General features: G+C 40.2%; 1 protein-coding gene across 1 annotated transcript in view; it reads left to right on the top strand.

Moving 5' to 3' along the window:
• LOC126260454 (dynein axonemal heavy chain 6) overlaps positions 1-13,887 on the top strand; it is a 1,163,459-nt gene that overhangs the window by 46,456 nt on the left and 1,103,116 nt on the right. Inside the window, exon 2 of the mRNA XM_049957783.1 lies at positions 6,899-6,995. Coding sequence (XP_049813740.1) covers positions 6,899-6,995 — 97 coding nt within the window. The remainder of the gene's footprint in view (positions 1-6,898; positions 6,996-13,887) is intronic.

Below are 13,887 nucleotides of genomic sequence, written 5' to 3'. Positions count from 1 at the left end.
CTTGGTAATTCCTTCACCTTTTCTGTGAACTGTTGTGTCTCGCCTACCAATGACACTTTTTGGCTTAAATTATGTGTATCTAGGGACAAATCGGTGAGCAGTTGTGTTTTTAGATCTTTCCCCATACTTACAAGTTTATCCAATCATTCATTTGAAAGATCAGCACACAAATCTTTTGCCAAGGCATTGAATTGTTGTGTTATGTTGGTTTTGAAAGCATCAAGACTTTGCTTTTGCTGTTCAAGTAATTGCTTTTGTGTACCGATACTTTGTTTGAGTGTGTCTTTGCTCTTCTTTAAACTCATACTTGAAATCATTAAATTTTTGTTTAAATAACTGCTGTAACATTTGCGTTGTGATTTGGGTTTCCGTTGTGCAGAATGTACCCTGTCCAATCACTTTTGCATTAGGTGTAAGTGTGGCAGGCAAAGAACGATTTAATAAGGCCATGCTGTCGCGTGTTACATTTTTACCAGAGGAAAAAATACTCCCTGGAGAAAATTGTGATTTTGTCTCATCTAATGTCATCATCATATCATTTTGAATGATAATGTTATTATCATCTTTGTCCATGTTAACTGAAAAGTGTAATTGGTCATCATCACTGTAATTGACATTTTGAGGTTCGATTTCATTTGTTGCAATGTCCATTTCAGCGATACCTAGTGCCTGGCTATCTGGCAACAATGTGCCTATCTTGTGCACTCATTTTTGATAGTTTTACAAAATGACAAAATAAATGAATACTTTTGAAAATGAAATATTCTGTTTGTAGTAATGAAGACAGCACTATGAAACCTATTCAGTGGTGCCTTGGTAACATGTATCAAAATACGTTGTCAGCATAACTCAATTGTATGCACACATTTCTCTCTCTGAAATTAAATTTTTGTCCAAATGTCTACGTATTTTATGAGAATGCTTCAATTCAGTAATTGGATTAGTAAAGGTACTACGATCACTATTGGCAGAGACTCTACTAAGCACAGTAATGCACACAATGGATCATGAATTTTCCTACCTTTTCATTGGCTTTTTCACTCCTTCTGGAATGAATTCTCCAATTGATTACATTTAATCTTTTGCAGATGTGTGACTTCCATGATTGTTGCAATAATATAGTATCCCATTCATGAAACAGAGAAAGACAACAATTAGTGTAATAGAAAATTTAAAAAGTTATGCAATCATTTTAAATTATTACAAACATGCTAAGTCTCTCCTGATGGTGACGTCCTAGTCTGGGCCATGAAACATAGTGCTTAGAGAGAGAGGTAATGTGAATTGTTCAGATCTTATGTAGTTAGGTAATGCATATTTAGACACACCAGAAATTGTAAGTCCAGAAACAGTCAGGTATGGATGCGTGCAGGTTAAGAAACACTGTAGCAGTTCTGCAGAATAGGTTAAGGATAATTTCCTTTGAGTTTTGGTGTAAGGCGTTGTATTTACCTCATCTCTCCAATGATGTACAACAATGCTGGCATGGCTATGTCGGCTATTCCCTCTTCATGTTGACTTCTTCTCCGAAGAGATCTATTTGAAAATGCAAGTCTTCTTCTTCTTTTTCTTCTTCTTCTTCAGTAGTGCTACAGCCCTTGGTGAGCCTTGGCTTTGTCAACGATCTTCCTCCACACTTCTTGGTTATTTGCTGCTCTATTCCACCACCAGACTCCCTTACTGGTGAGATCCATTATTATGTCGTCAATCCATCTTCTTCTAAGTCTCCCTTTTTGCCTAGCTGAACAGATCACACCTTTCATCATTGTCTTTGGAATTCTATCCTCTGCCATTCTCTCCAAGTGTCCTAGCCATCATATTCACTGCGATTTCACAAATTTTGCTATGTCCCTACCTTCTATTAACTCTTGTAATTCGGCATGTAGTGTATTCTCCAGCCTTCTCCGTCCATTATTGGCTCATAGATTTTTCAAAGTATTTTCTGCTCAATGGTTCTTTATCATGTTTTGTCAGTCCATACCTCTGACTAGTATGTGATAACTGGGCATACTAGGGAATTGTATATTATCAATTTTGTTTTTCTTGTAACAAGCCTATTTCTGAACAGTTGCCTGTTTGCAAAGTAAGCTCTGTTTCCTGCTTATATTCTTTCCCTTATAGCCTTTCCAATACTGTTTTCATTTGTTATTAGGGCTCCCAACTAGTTAAAAGAGGACCCTCCTTTGAAGCATTTCCCATTGATGTTTAAGTTTTCAGGGGTTCTTCTGGCCTCAGATTGTGACATTACTATACATTTTGTTTTGTTTTCATTTACTATGAGGCCAGTTTTTAAGGCTTCTGTATCCATTGCCTGATATGTTTCTTTGTGTGTATTGATATTTCCTCCTACTATAGCAATGTGAGGAAATTAGATTAGGAAATGAGACACTTAAAGTAGTAAAGTAGTTTTGCTGCTTGGGGAGCAAAATAACTGATTATGGTCTAAGTATAGAAGATTTAAAATGTAGACTGTGAATGGCAAGGAAAGCATTTCTGAAGAAGAGAAATTTGTTAACATCGAGTATAGATTTAAGTGTCAGGAAGTCTTTTCTGAAAGTATTTGTATGGAATATAGCCATGTATGGAAGTGAAACATAGACGATAAATAGTTTGGACAGGAAGAGAATAGAAGCTTTCAAAATGTGGTGCTACAGAAGAATGCTGAAGATTAGATGGGTAGATCACATAACTAATGAGGAAGTATTGAATAAAACTGGGGAGAAGAGGAGTTTGTGGCACAACTTGAATAGAAGAAGGGATCTGTTGGTAGGACATGTTCTGAGGCATGAAGGGATGACCAGTTTAGTATTGGAGGGCAGTGTGGAGGGTAAAAATCATAGAGGGAGACCAAGAGATGAATACACTAAGCAGATTCAGAAGGATGTAGGTTGCAGTAGGTACCTGGAGATGAAGAAGCTTGCACAGGATAGAGTAGCATGGAGAGTTGCATCAAACCAGTCTCAGGACTGAAGACCATAACAACAACAACATAGCAATGTCATCAGTGTATGCACATATTTGGCAAGTTTTCATAAATATGGTGCCTCTTTTTTTGATTTTATTTACTACAATATGCAGGGCTATATTGAATTGGACAGTGGAGAGACTGTCACCTTGCTTCACACATTTATTAAAGTCAAAGCTTTCATTTGTTCTGCTAAGGATTTTTACTTTTGCTCTTGTCTCTCTCATTGTCAATCTGATTAGTCTTATTAGTTTAGTTCTTGCCAGTTGTTGGCAAGGCTTGTTTGAAGTCGATGAATAGGTAATGCAGATCTATATCATATTCATAGAACTTTTCATCATTTGTCTTATCACAAATATTTGATCAGTTGTTCTTCTGTCTGGTCAAAAGCCACACTGGTATTCCCCTAGCATGCCTTCTGCACACTTCTGTATCCTTTCGTTTAATATACATGTCAAGATCTTATAAGCTGTGCTTAGGAGTGCTATACTTCTATAGTTTTCACATACTGTTCATCCCCTTTCTTATAAATGGGGATTATTATTCCAGTTTTTCAGTTTTCTCATTTCACTCTGTTCCTTTAACTCTTCTAGTTCTTGAAATTTCTTCTTAGTCCACTCTCTTAATTCTTTCTCTTACACAGTCTGTTAGCTCTTCTCCTTAATTCTCTGTATTGTTCCACTTTATTTCTGGTTTCTGTCTGTAGCACTTTTGTTCTTGTGCTGTTCATTTCCTCTATTGCTGACCTGCAATTTTCATCAAATCATTCCCAGGTTCTACTATTCCTTCTTATGCCTAATATATCTTCTGCAGCATCTTCCTTTCATCTACTCGTACTGCGGTCTCTTCATTGCTCAACTTTCTTCTTAGTGTTACTTGGTATTTTTTTACTTCATCAGGGATTTTCTGTTTGTCTGTATTCCATTTCATCGTCTTTGTTATTCTGCTGGCATTTGGTAGTGACAGTTGCTTTCTCAAGGCTGATTTGATCACAAAGTGGTCTGAGTCACAGTTTGGACCTCTGCAGCTCCGTACATCCGTAACTGACATGGAGTGGTGTACAATCTCTAAAATATGGTCAATCTGATTGACTACTAGATTGACTGCAGACTTCCAAGTACCCAGATGGATACTTTTGTGTGGGAAGCAGGTAGTTTTAATACTCATATTATTCCTTGCTGCGAATTGGCGTAGTAAGTCTCCATTCTTATTGTTTTCTTCATGTAGTGAATATTTTCCAGAAACTTCTTATGGATGTCCATTCCTCCCTATTTTTGCATTGAAAGCTTCTATTACTAGCATCAAGTCATATTTAGGTACTGTGCAGCATACTTTTTCCATCTCTTCATAGAACTGTTCTTTAATTACATCCTCTTTTTCCTCTGTTGGTGCATGTGCATTCACTATTGATATATTCCTAAATTTTCCTCTCAGTCTGAGTCTGCACATCCTTTCATTTATGGGTTAAAATTCTACAAGGCTTTTCCTAACTTCCCTAGTTACTATAAACCCTGTTCCAAGTTGGCCTGTTCTTTCTTCTGGTCCACTATATACCAGTGAGTACTCAGGTTTAACTATCTGCCCATTCCCTTACCCTCTTATTTCCTGTAGCCTTATGGCATCATATTTAAATTTTAAAATTTCATTTGCTGTTTCTTTCATGTTTCCAGGCTGAAGCATTGTCTTCACATTCTATGATGCTACTGTCAGACCCTTTATCCGTTTCCTTCGCTGGGGTCATAATACATGCTTTCCACCCAGTTTCCGAGGCTTCTCCTGAATTTATGTAATTTTTTTTTTACAGTATGGGGTTATTAGCCTCATGCCCAACCTCCAACCTGGAGGACCAGGATTTCTATTTGGTTTACTCCTCTAGGGAAACTGGCTTCACTACGCCTCTAGAGCCCTCCGTGCCCTATGTTGTGGGACACACTTCATCTGGTTCCTCAGTCGAGATGAATCCAGCTTGGGTGACCCTGCCAGTAGCTGCGCTATCACTAGCATAGCTCTTGACTTCAACAAAGTACGCAAACCCTCCCACCCGGCACTGAAGGTACCTACTATAAGGCTGTGTCCCCTGGGAGGGCAAGAATGCAAGTCTTTATTGCATTCCTTGTTGCATTGAGACTAGGACATAGCTTGGTAGGAGAATGCAAACTTGTGGCTTCCCCATATTATAACTTTTAATTGACACAATATTGGGAGAGTACAAGTACATATGTCTTTACACCAGCCCAAAAGACCAACAGACACAGAGATTGGTGAAAAAAACAACATAAAACATAAAAAAATTGGTAGTATATCATTCAGTTTTCTGTCAGCTTACAGAAATATCTTTGATGCATGGGGATGGTGCGAATAAGAAATAGCAAAAATATTTATTTATATGTGTAGGCCATTTAAAGAACCTACACAAGAATCAAACGGAGAGAGACGAATGCGCATGAGTGCATCACCCTTGGCTGAAGTGTTAACTTACTGTGGAGTAGATATTCACTAAAAGTCATAGTAATTATTGTAAATGTACATGTCATTCTGTACATAAATTATTCCCAAGTCGAAAATATCCCTAAAACTGAGGCCTTATTCAGAGATGGCTGTTGTTTGTCACTGCCCATCACACTAAAATTTGGACTTTAACTAACACAGATCTGTGATCCAACTACAATATTTGTCGAGGTCAAAGAAATTATGAACTTAGTTGTCTGGATTCTGATGTATACCTGTTTGCAATACTTACTACCTAAGAAAGTCAGCTGGTCACAATAAGGGTAATTCAGACACCTTTTATACTGAGTGCGTAAATACTGTATTAGAATTGCTTAATCTCAACCATTAAAATTCTGATAATTTTTCTTAGTCAAATTCTTGGTCATACTATTAACATATGTACAAGTCTCTATCCTTCCTGTTCTCTGTGATATGTCCACAATCATTACCGTGTTTTCTGAAGCATAAGACGAATCTGAATTTAAGACAACCACCATTAATTTTAAGAATTTCCTTGTCAGAACTTTATTTGTAACAGGTTTTGACCAATGAAAAATACAAACTGTTTTGTTGATACAAAGAATCTGCCTAAAAGAATAAACATTTACCTATTCTATACTTCTTCTGTTTTTGGGTGCCTAGATTTTGATAATAGTAGGAGAAATGAAACAAACAAAAAATAGTTTACATTTATCTTCACATCCTTTTGTGCCTGTCATCTGTGACATTACTATTTCTTATTATCATCATCTCTTGTATCATTATCTGGGATGATAGTATCACCTAACCAATGAGAGACAAGAAAAAAGGCAATGTATTTCTGTACACAAACTGCATTGAAATTTATAATCTTGGTTGTCACAAATATTTGGGTGTTACTTCTGAATATGTTGTGATTTCTGATTTTATGGTTATAGTGGACTCAAAACACGACTGTTTTTCCGAATATGTATCAGATTACGCATATGTATTGTTGTTAGAATATGACAATATTCCTTAGTCTCTTGATGCTTCCAGACATGTTGTCTACCTGCTGCTTTCTCATTGGCTGTGCACAACTAACAGCTGTAACATCCCCTTTCATTTCCATCAAATCTCACAGCAAGCGAGTGGTCTCATGTTTACAATACTTACAATATGCACAATTCTTAAAACAACAGACCAGCTCTTCATCAAGTCAAAAACAGTTGATAATGACTGAGCATTTTCATGGTTATTACATGATTGATTCTCTGTCCACAATAGATTACTATACTTTGAATTGTTTCTTAACTGTCCTCTGTAAATGAGCTGTCCAAATTAATGTTTGTACATGTCTTCAAAGCTGTTCATTTTTCATACCCAGCAGTGTAGTTACTGTTGCTAATTTCTCACATATAACATAAAGCATGCTCATTTACAGCTTCATGTTTTTTACATATGGATTTTTATATTGCTTGACAGGAATCCAGATGAGCTTCCATTTCACATACCCCACAAGAAATCATCGAAGAAGGTGGCACATGAAGAATTGCTATCGGCAAAACCATCAGTATCAGTGGTAAATATAACCAAAATTAATTGTAGTCTCAGTGGTGAATTATTAGCCTACTGTAAGCTGAAGAAGAATTGAATTTTAGAGAAGAGTTGAAGAAACATATAGGCATCGTAATTGGCAACTGAGAAAAACACCTGTGAGGAATAAGGGAAGAGGTGTTGAAACAGTCCTTCGCTCTGCCTCCTTACACCCCATGTCTGCTTTAGACTCCATTCTCTGTCAGAATTCAATAATTGCATAAAAGCATCAGTATTAATAAATTATTGATACAGCAGCTGCTGATACCGTGTACAATTTTTAACAGTGTGTGACTTTGGAATATATTAATTATCCAGACATTTTCTAACATGGTTGATGTATAAAAATGAAATTGTCGACCAACACAATTTTGTTATTGATAACTGCATATGACAATGAGGGGAATTCCCCAACCAATGTACCTGAGTTCAACACTATTTAAAGCCTGGGAGGGGGCAATGTAGAGAGCTCTTCAACTCTGTCCAAGGTTTACTGTGTCCCCACCCCATCAACCTGTCACCCTCCCATGCACTTGCACAAAGACACAAAATTAAAACATTAACTGCCATCTCCACAAGATTGTCCATGTACCAAAGCACAATTTTGGGATGAAAGGCAGCAACAAATACAGGTTTTGCCACAAGGGGATGGGGCAGCTGTATCTGCATGTGTCTATATAACATTAAATATTAATAAATAGGAAATAAAATATGGTATGTTCTGACAGAAAATCCAAACTATCCTATATTAGTAATGGAGTAAGCTTACATCATTACCTGTTTGTTACTGAATGATAGCTTTATAAGATCTTTAATTAAATGTGATATACAATAAACTGTAACTATATCTTGTGTGTGAGTTTTCTGACCCCTCTACTTTTGTAGGAAAATTTCCCTACCTAACTTATGAAATAAACTACAAAATTTCAAATAGGACATGATAGGAACTACACAAAGATAAATATCCACACATGGTTAAGAAACAACACATTTATTAAACAACTAAACTGCTATCAAGGAAAAACATGAGATGTTGATAACATTAACAGATGGAGAGAGTCACTCACCAATTTAGCAGCACTAGAGAAAGCCATGGCACGGTAGGAGTAGTGGATAGAGGACAAAGTCAGTACCTCATCCCTGACACTGAATTTTTTTTAATGCAAGACACAGAATTAATTGTTTCTTGCAGAAGAAATAGTTTGTACAGGATTCAAAACAAAGACATGTGGCTAATACATGAGTGTGCTGGCAGAGACAGATAGAGCTTGAAACTATGATGGTATTCATGTGGATACTAACACTCACTGGCCAGAATTTCTTGCAGCACAAGATAACGATTTACACACTAGACTCTGTAGAGGATGTAAAGACAGTGTGGCTTGGCTGAGTCTTGAAACTTCACAGTGAATATCTCTATGCGAAGAGTGTCACGATTTGGCATGTTTGCTGTGGCATGGTTGTGGGGCTGAAGTTCATGTTGAGATCATGAGGAGAAGAATAGGACTGAGAGCGAGACTAGGTTGGCATAAGACTTGCTAGAACCAAGCTATTGTTAGGTACCATTGTGCAGGTATCCAGTTACACACAGAATTGACATCTTGGAGCAGAAGTAAGTACTCACAGGGAGAAACTCGCTGCCCTAGCAGATGCCTGTAGTGAGCTAGGAATGTATGGAACTAATAAGACAGATGTGCAATGAAAGACCACCACACAATTCCCCCCTTTCCCTCCTGCAAGAACTAAGTGGTGACGGTGAATACTGGTACCGGTTGATGGGCGTGTTGTACCAGTGGTGAGGCCCTGGGTGGTGACATCGATACTGCAGGTGCTGGTCATGTGATGGAAGTAGGCACTGGATGTCAGGACACTAGGTGTGAGGTGGGCAGGTTGGCCAGTAGTCAGTAGTGCCAGTTTACTACACAACATTGAATTGCAGTGTGCTATTGGCAGCAGGTGCAAGCACAAGTAAGCTGGTGCCACCTGGGATGTGGGGTACCAAGTCGGGTTGGCCTAAGCCTGTGTCCATTGTTAGATGAGCAGGTGTAGGCAGGTGCTGGGCACAGTTCCAGTGCCGGGCTGCAAAGGCAAGAGTGCAACAGCATTGCTGGGTGACTGCAAGAAAGAGTTGGCAGCCTGGTGGCTGTATTTGACAGTTGAAAGTGCATGCACCAAGTATTGTGAGCATGAATTGTTGGTTCTTGTGGCATGAGGATGGATGGTGGCAATTCGAGGGAACTGAACTGCAAACACATGAAATTATGCTGTTGTGGGACTAACTAGCTGTCAAGAGTGACGGAACCAAAATAATGCTAGGACACAGGCTGCAGGAGATGTAGTGAGCATCCTGCATGTGGGGGGTGCTGATGCCTGTGTTGTTGACAGCTGGTGGGTTGTGGCAGCACCAGCATAGCATGCTGGGCTTTTCATGGTGTCCTTGGATGTGGTGTGGTAGGCCAGCATTTCGTGCACTTCGGTAGTGGGGCTGCTTTGTGAGGTGTCAGTGGTGGCAGTGTGTTGTTGCAGGGTTTGGATGGAGATTGTAGTCCGACAGGCAGGTGTGAGATTGGACTGCATATAGACAGACTACAGCCTATCAGTCAAAATGCTGGTAGGGAGAGCCATGAAGAGATTCGCTTCAGGACTTAGTGGGGGCCAGCGTAGTATGGGTGAAGGAGGGAAGGGGCTGGTGAGCATTGATGTGCAATGCAATGTGAGTGCATGAGGCGAGGTCAGCATGAAGGAATGATCTGCATTTGCCCAGTGCTGGGGAGTGTTAATGCAAGCTGGTGATGAACTCAGGGAAGACCGTCATCCACAGGTAGATCGACAGGCACTAGGAGAGTCTCTGGCATAGCAGGCGGCTGGCTATAAACAAGGTAAGCAGCTGACCTCTCAGGTCGGCCTTGTCAGTGACACAGAGCCTGAGAAGTACAAATGGCAGGATGGTGGGTCACCAGCTTTTGTGTGGCAGATGAGGGTTGCCTTCATGGTGTGAGGAAGCTGTTCCACCATGCTGTTGGTAGCTGGATTGTAGCTTGATGTCAGGTGCAGGTCATCTCCACAAAGGTCTGTAAAATATAACTTTCTATTTATATTACTTTAAAGAATGTTAAATCTTGTTAAATAGAGAGAATATTTTATAATTGAGATGACATCTGTTGACAGTAAATACTAACTTTTATAAGTTAAGTTAGCAACATGAGATTTACCTTTTGTAGTTTCTGTAGCAAAGTTCTGGAAGAAGTAATTCAGTGGTAAATATATCTTTTTTCGTTTGCATCATGGTTAGATTTTAAAGAGCAGGGTAAAACTTTGCAAAGAAAAGTATTTTTTCTTATTAGTGCCCAGAAGTGGGGTCGACTAATGATGAAACATAGACTATCAGAGACACGGAAAATCTAACAACTTTTTTTTTTTTTTTTACAATAATTCAGGTTATTATTTAGAAAAATTATTATGTACATTCACAAGTTTCATGGCAGACATCTTCTGCAAAGAAAACACAATGGAATTTGCCAACTTACGATGAAAATTAGTTATCGTTAATAAAATTTGTGCAATAGTTGGGGAGGTTGGGGACATGGTCAGCAGAAGACAAGTGGTGTCAGTGTAGTGGACAGACCTCCTAAGGCGTGCTGGAGAGGTGTGTGAGAGTAGGAAATCACACCAGAAAGTCAGCATATGGGCCAGAATATGTCACCTACTTCACATTGCAGGAAACAGTGAAATGAATGGTGCACTTCATTGATCTCCCAGTATCGGTGTCAGTAAGGTGCTGCGTGGCAAGTCATGGAGCAGTCAGTAGTACCCAATGAAGTCCACTCCGATAATGGGGTCAGTGACGTTGGTGGCTGTAAAGGTCCAAGGGAGGTTTCGTTGTAGGCTGAGGTCGACACAATGATGTATGATGTATATGGTGATGGTGTTCTTTGCTGTCATCAGGAGGATTGCTGAATCAGTGCTAGGGGTCCCGTATGAGCCACTTCATAAGACAGACAACTCAGGGCCGGGGTTGATCAGGAATGGGAGCATTGTGGTTGCACATGCACAGGGAGACTGAATACCAGCCAGGCAGGCGTAATCCTAGTGGCTGTTGTCATTTGGGTGCCAAGAACAGGGCTCCCTGCAGTTTGTAGCATCTGGGCCAAACTCTTGTGGTACTACAAGCGGCCAGCCATGTCATGAGAGGTGTCAACAGGATGACTAGAGCTGGGGCAATGGTAGCTGTCATTGCACTGGTTGGTGGGGCTGCAAGCATGGCAGCAGTTGGCATCAGTGCAGGCTACACTTGCCTGCCATGTTTCCAGGTTGGTGCTGAGGCGGCTGAGGGTGTCATATACTTGCAACTGCTGTTTACTGTGGGCCAGCGTGGAGGGAAGCAGCTGGTGACATTATTAGCAGTGCATCAAGCAGTGAGGGGGAGCTTGTGGCAGGGTGGCTGGCAGAATGACAGCCAGCTGAGTGCGTCAGGTGGGGTGAGGCTGGTGTGCAGCGACAACATTGCAGGCAAGGTGGCCACGCTGTCAGTGAAGGCTGGTGGCACTGGTGAAGGAGAGTTCAGCGTGTGATGCCACAGCTGTCTATCAGAGCTGGGTGGTGAGCCAGCCAGATGTCAGAGACTTTGGTGAAGGAATTGAGAGTGTTGGAAATCTCCACACTATTCGAGGGCAAGGAGGACCCAGATGCTCTGCTTTTCAGATGATGAAAGTTGCGTCATGAGGTAGTGTCAGAGTCTCTTGTAGCATTCATTGGTTGGGGATGATGAGATGACATTGCGGACCTCCATTGCATATGTCAGCTTGAGCTGGCTGATTGCTTGGTGGTGTCTTGAATTGATGGCATTCCCTGAGGAAAACCGCATGCATGGGTCCCATCGATTGGTGGATGACACGTGAGCCACAGCATGACTGGACTGACTGGTGGCAGAATGTGGGGGATTGGTAGTGGATGCACTGAGGACAGGAGGAACAGCAGCACAATGGCATATTCAGGAGCCAGTGCAGGCATGCGCATGGAGTATGGTATTGGTACTGGGCCTGTTGTGGTCATATCAATGCAAGTTTCATGCACAGGTTGGTGTTGCAGCATTCCACTTCTGTGAGGTATGCAGTCAGGTTGGTTATGATGTGTGGCATTGGAATGGCAGCTGCATGCAGTGAGGCATTGGTTGGGTTGGTGGCAGAAACCATGGTCAATAGGTTTCGGAAAGGACAATGAAACACTCGCAATTGAAATAGCCCGTCATGCAAAGTACACTAGTGTCCACAGCACAAAAATGGAATTTGCTGGTGGGTGTGCACGAGCATGATGGTCAAAATGTGCACTAATGGGACAAGACAGCCAACAATATCCTAAAATTGAAAATTAAGTTAACTGAGTTTATTGTACGGCTACCAGTGTAGGGAAGTTGCTCTACCTAACTTACAATGTTAATTACTAAATTGTGCATAGGGCATGATGGTAACCGTCAAAAGATAACTGTCTACCTGTTGGTAAGAAACAAAACATTTCTTCAGCAACTGAACTACTACAAAGGAAAATCATGAGATGGTCTAAAAGTTATTAGATGTTGGAAAGATTCAATTGCCAATGTAGTGGCACTATACAAAGACACGGCACAGTAATAATAGCGGACACCAGACAAAGTCAGTACCTTGTTTCTGAGTATCATCCACATGACACCAAATTTTATTGACATGAGGCATGGAATTAATTGCCTCTTAATGAAGCAATAGTCTGGAGTGGACCCGAACTAAAGACAACCGGTGAACACATAAGCGTGTGGTAGTGACGGATGGAGCTCGGAGCTCAGATAGAACTCACATCAGCACTAATACTCACTGGTCAGAATTTACAGTGTCACAAGACACATATTTACACACCGGGCTGTGCAGAGGTTGTAAGGACTGCGTGGCGTGGGTGAGTCTTGAAAGTTCACATGAGCATCTCCATGCAAAGCACGTCATCACATGGCATGTTCATTACAGCACATTTGCTGGGCCAAAGTTGATGCTGATGCCACAAAGAGAAGACCATGGCGGAGAGCGAGGCTAGTTCAGTGGAAGCCTTCGTAAAAACAGAGCTACTATCCTTTATTGTTAGCCAGAGACCATAACAGCAGGTATCCTGCCACATGGAGGAATTAACAGCTTGGGGCAGAAGAAACCACATGAAGGAAGAAATGTGCAAACTAGGAATGTATGGAACTGCTAAGACGGATGTGTGGCAAAAGTCTGCCACACTCTCATTACAACCATAAAAAGTACCAAAATTTAATTTAAAATGTTGTTAAATAACCCAGTTCTGTGCACGTATTGTTTGTCTGTTGGGGATTATAAGTCTTCAGTTAATAAAAATACAAAATAAAGAGAGAGAGAATCAGTAAAAAAGTGTTTTGCACCTAACTTATTTTACATTGTTTTTTGTAAGTTCTTATTTCTCGTAGCACAGTCATTGTGGGTTAATGATTCCTTCATGCTGAAGCTGCAAAGAGGTGTCTGGCTTCTGTTTATCCATACGTTAAATCAGTATTAACATGAAGCAGGAATGTATTTTCACTTCATAATTATTTTATTCAAAATTTTGCAGTTTTCAAAAATTAACACACCTTTTGACAAGAACTGCTAGCTTCCGACCATTACGTCGTACAATATCTGCATTACAACTACATCAGAAATGCTTCCTGCTGAAACATAACATAGTCTCCCTGAATAAGAAAAATGATAGAACAGTTTCAAAACAAAGATATGATTGTGACACTGTCATAATCGATGTTCTTGAACAAAGAGTTACAGTTGATTAATATTACATGAAAGCAAAAAGAAATACAGTCTTCTGTTGATTTTATCTTCTTGAACAGTTATGGAAGATAATAG

This window comes from Schistocerca nitens, chromosome 5, assembly GCF_023898315.1.
Source record: "Schistocerca nitens isolate TAMUIC-IGC-003100 chromosome 5, iqSchNite1.1, whole genome shotgun sequence".
In the NCBI taxonomy this organism is placed as follows: domain Eukaryota; kingdom Metazoa; phylum Arthropoda; class Insecta; order Orthoptera; family Acrididae; genus Schistocerca; species Schistocerca nitens.
Note: the sequence above shows the minus strand (reverse complement) of the source record. Positions and strands in the feature narration are given on the sequence as shown.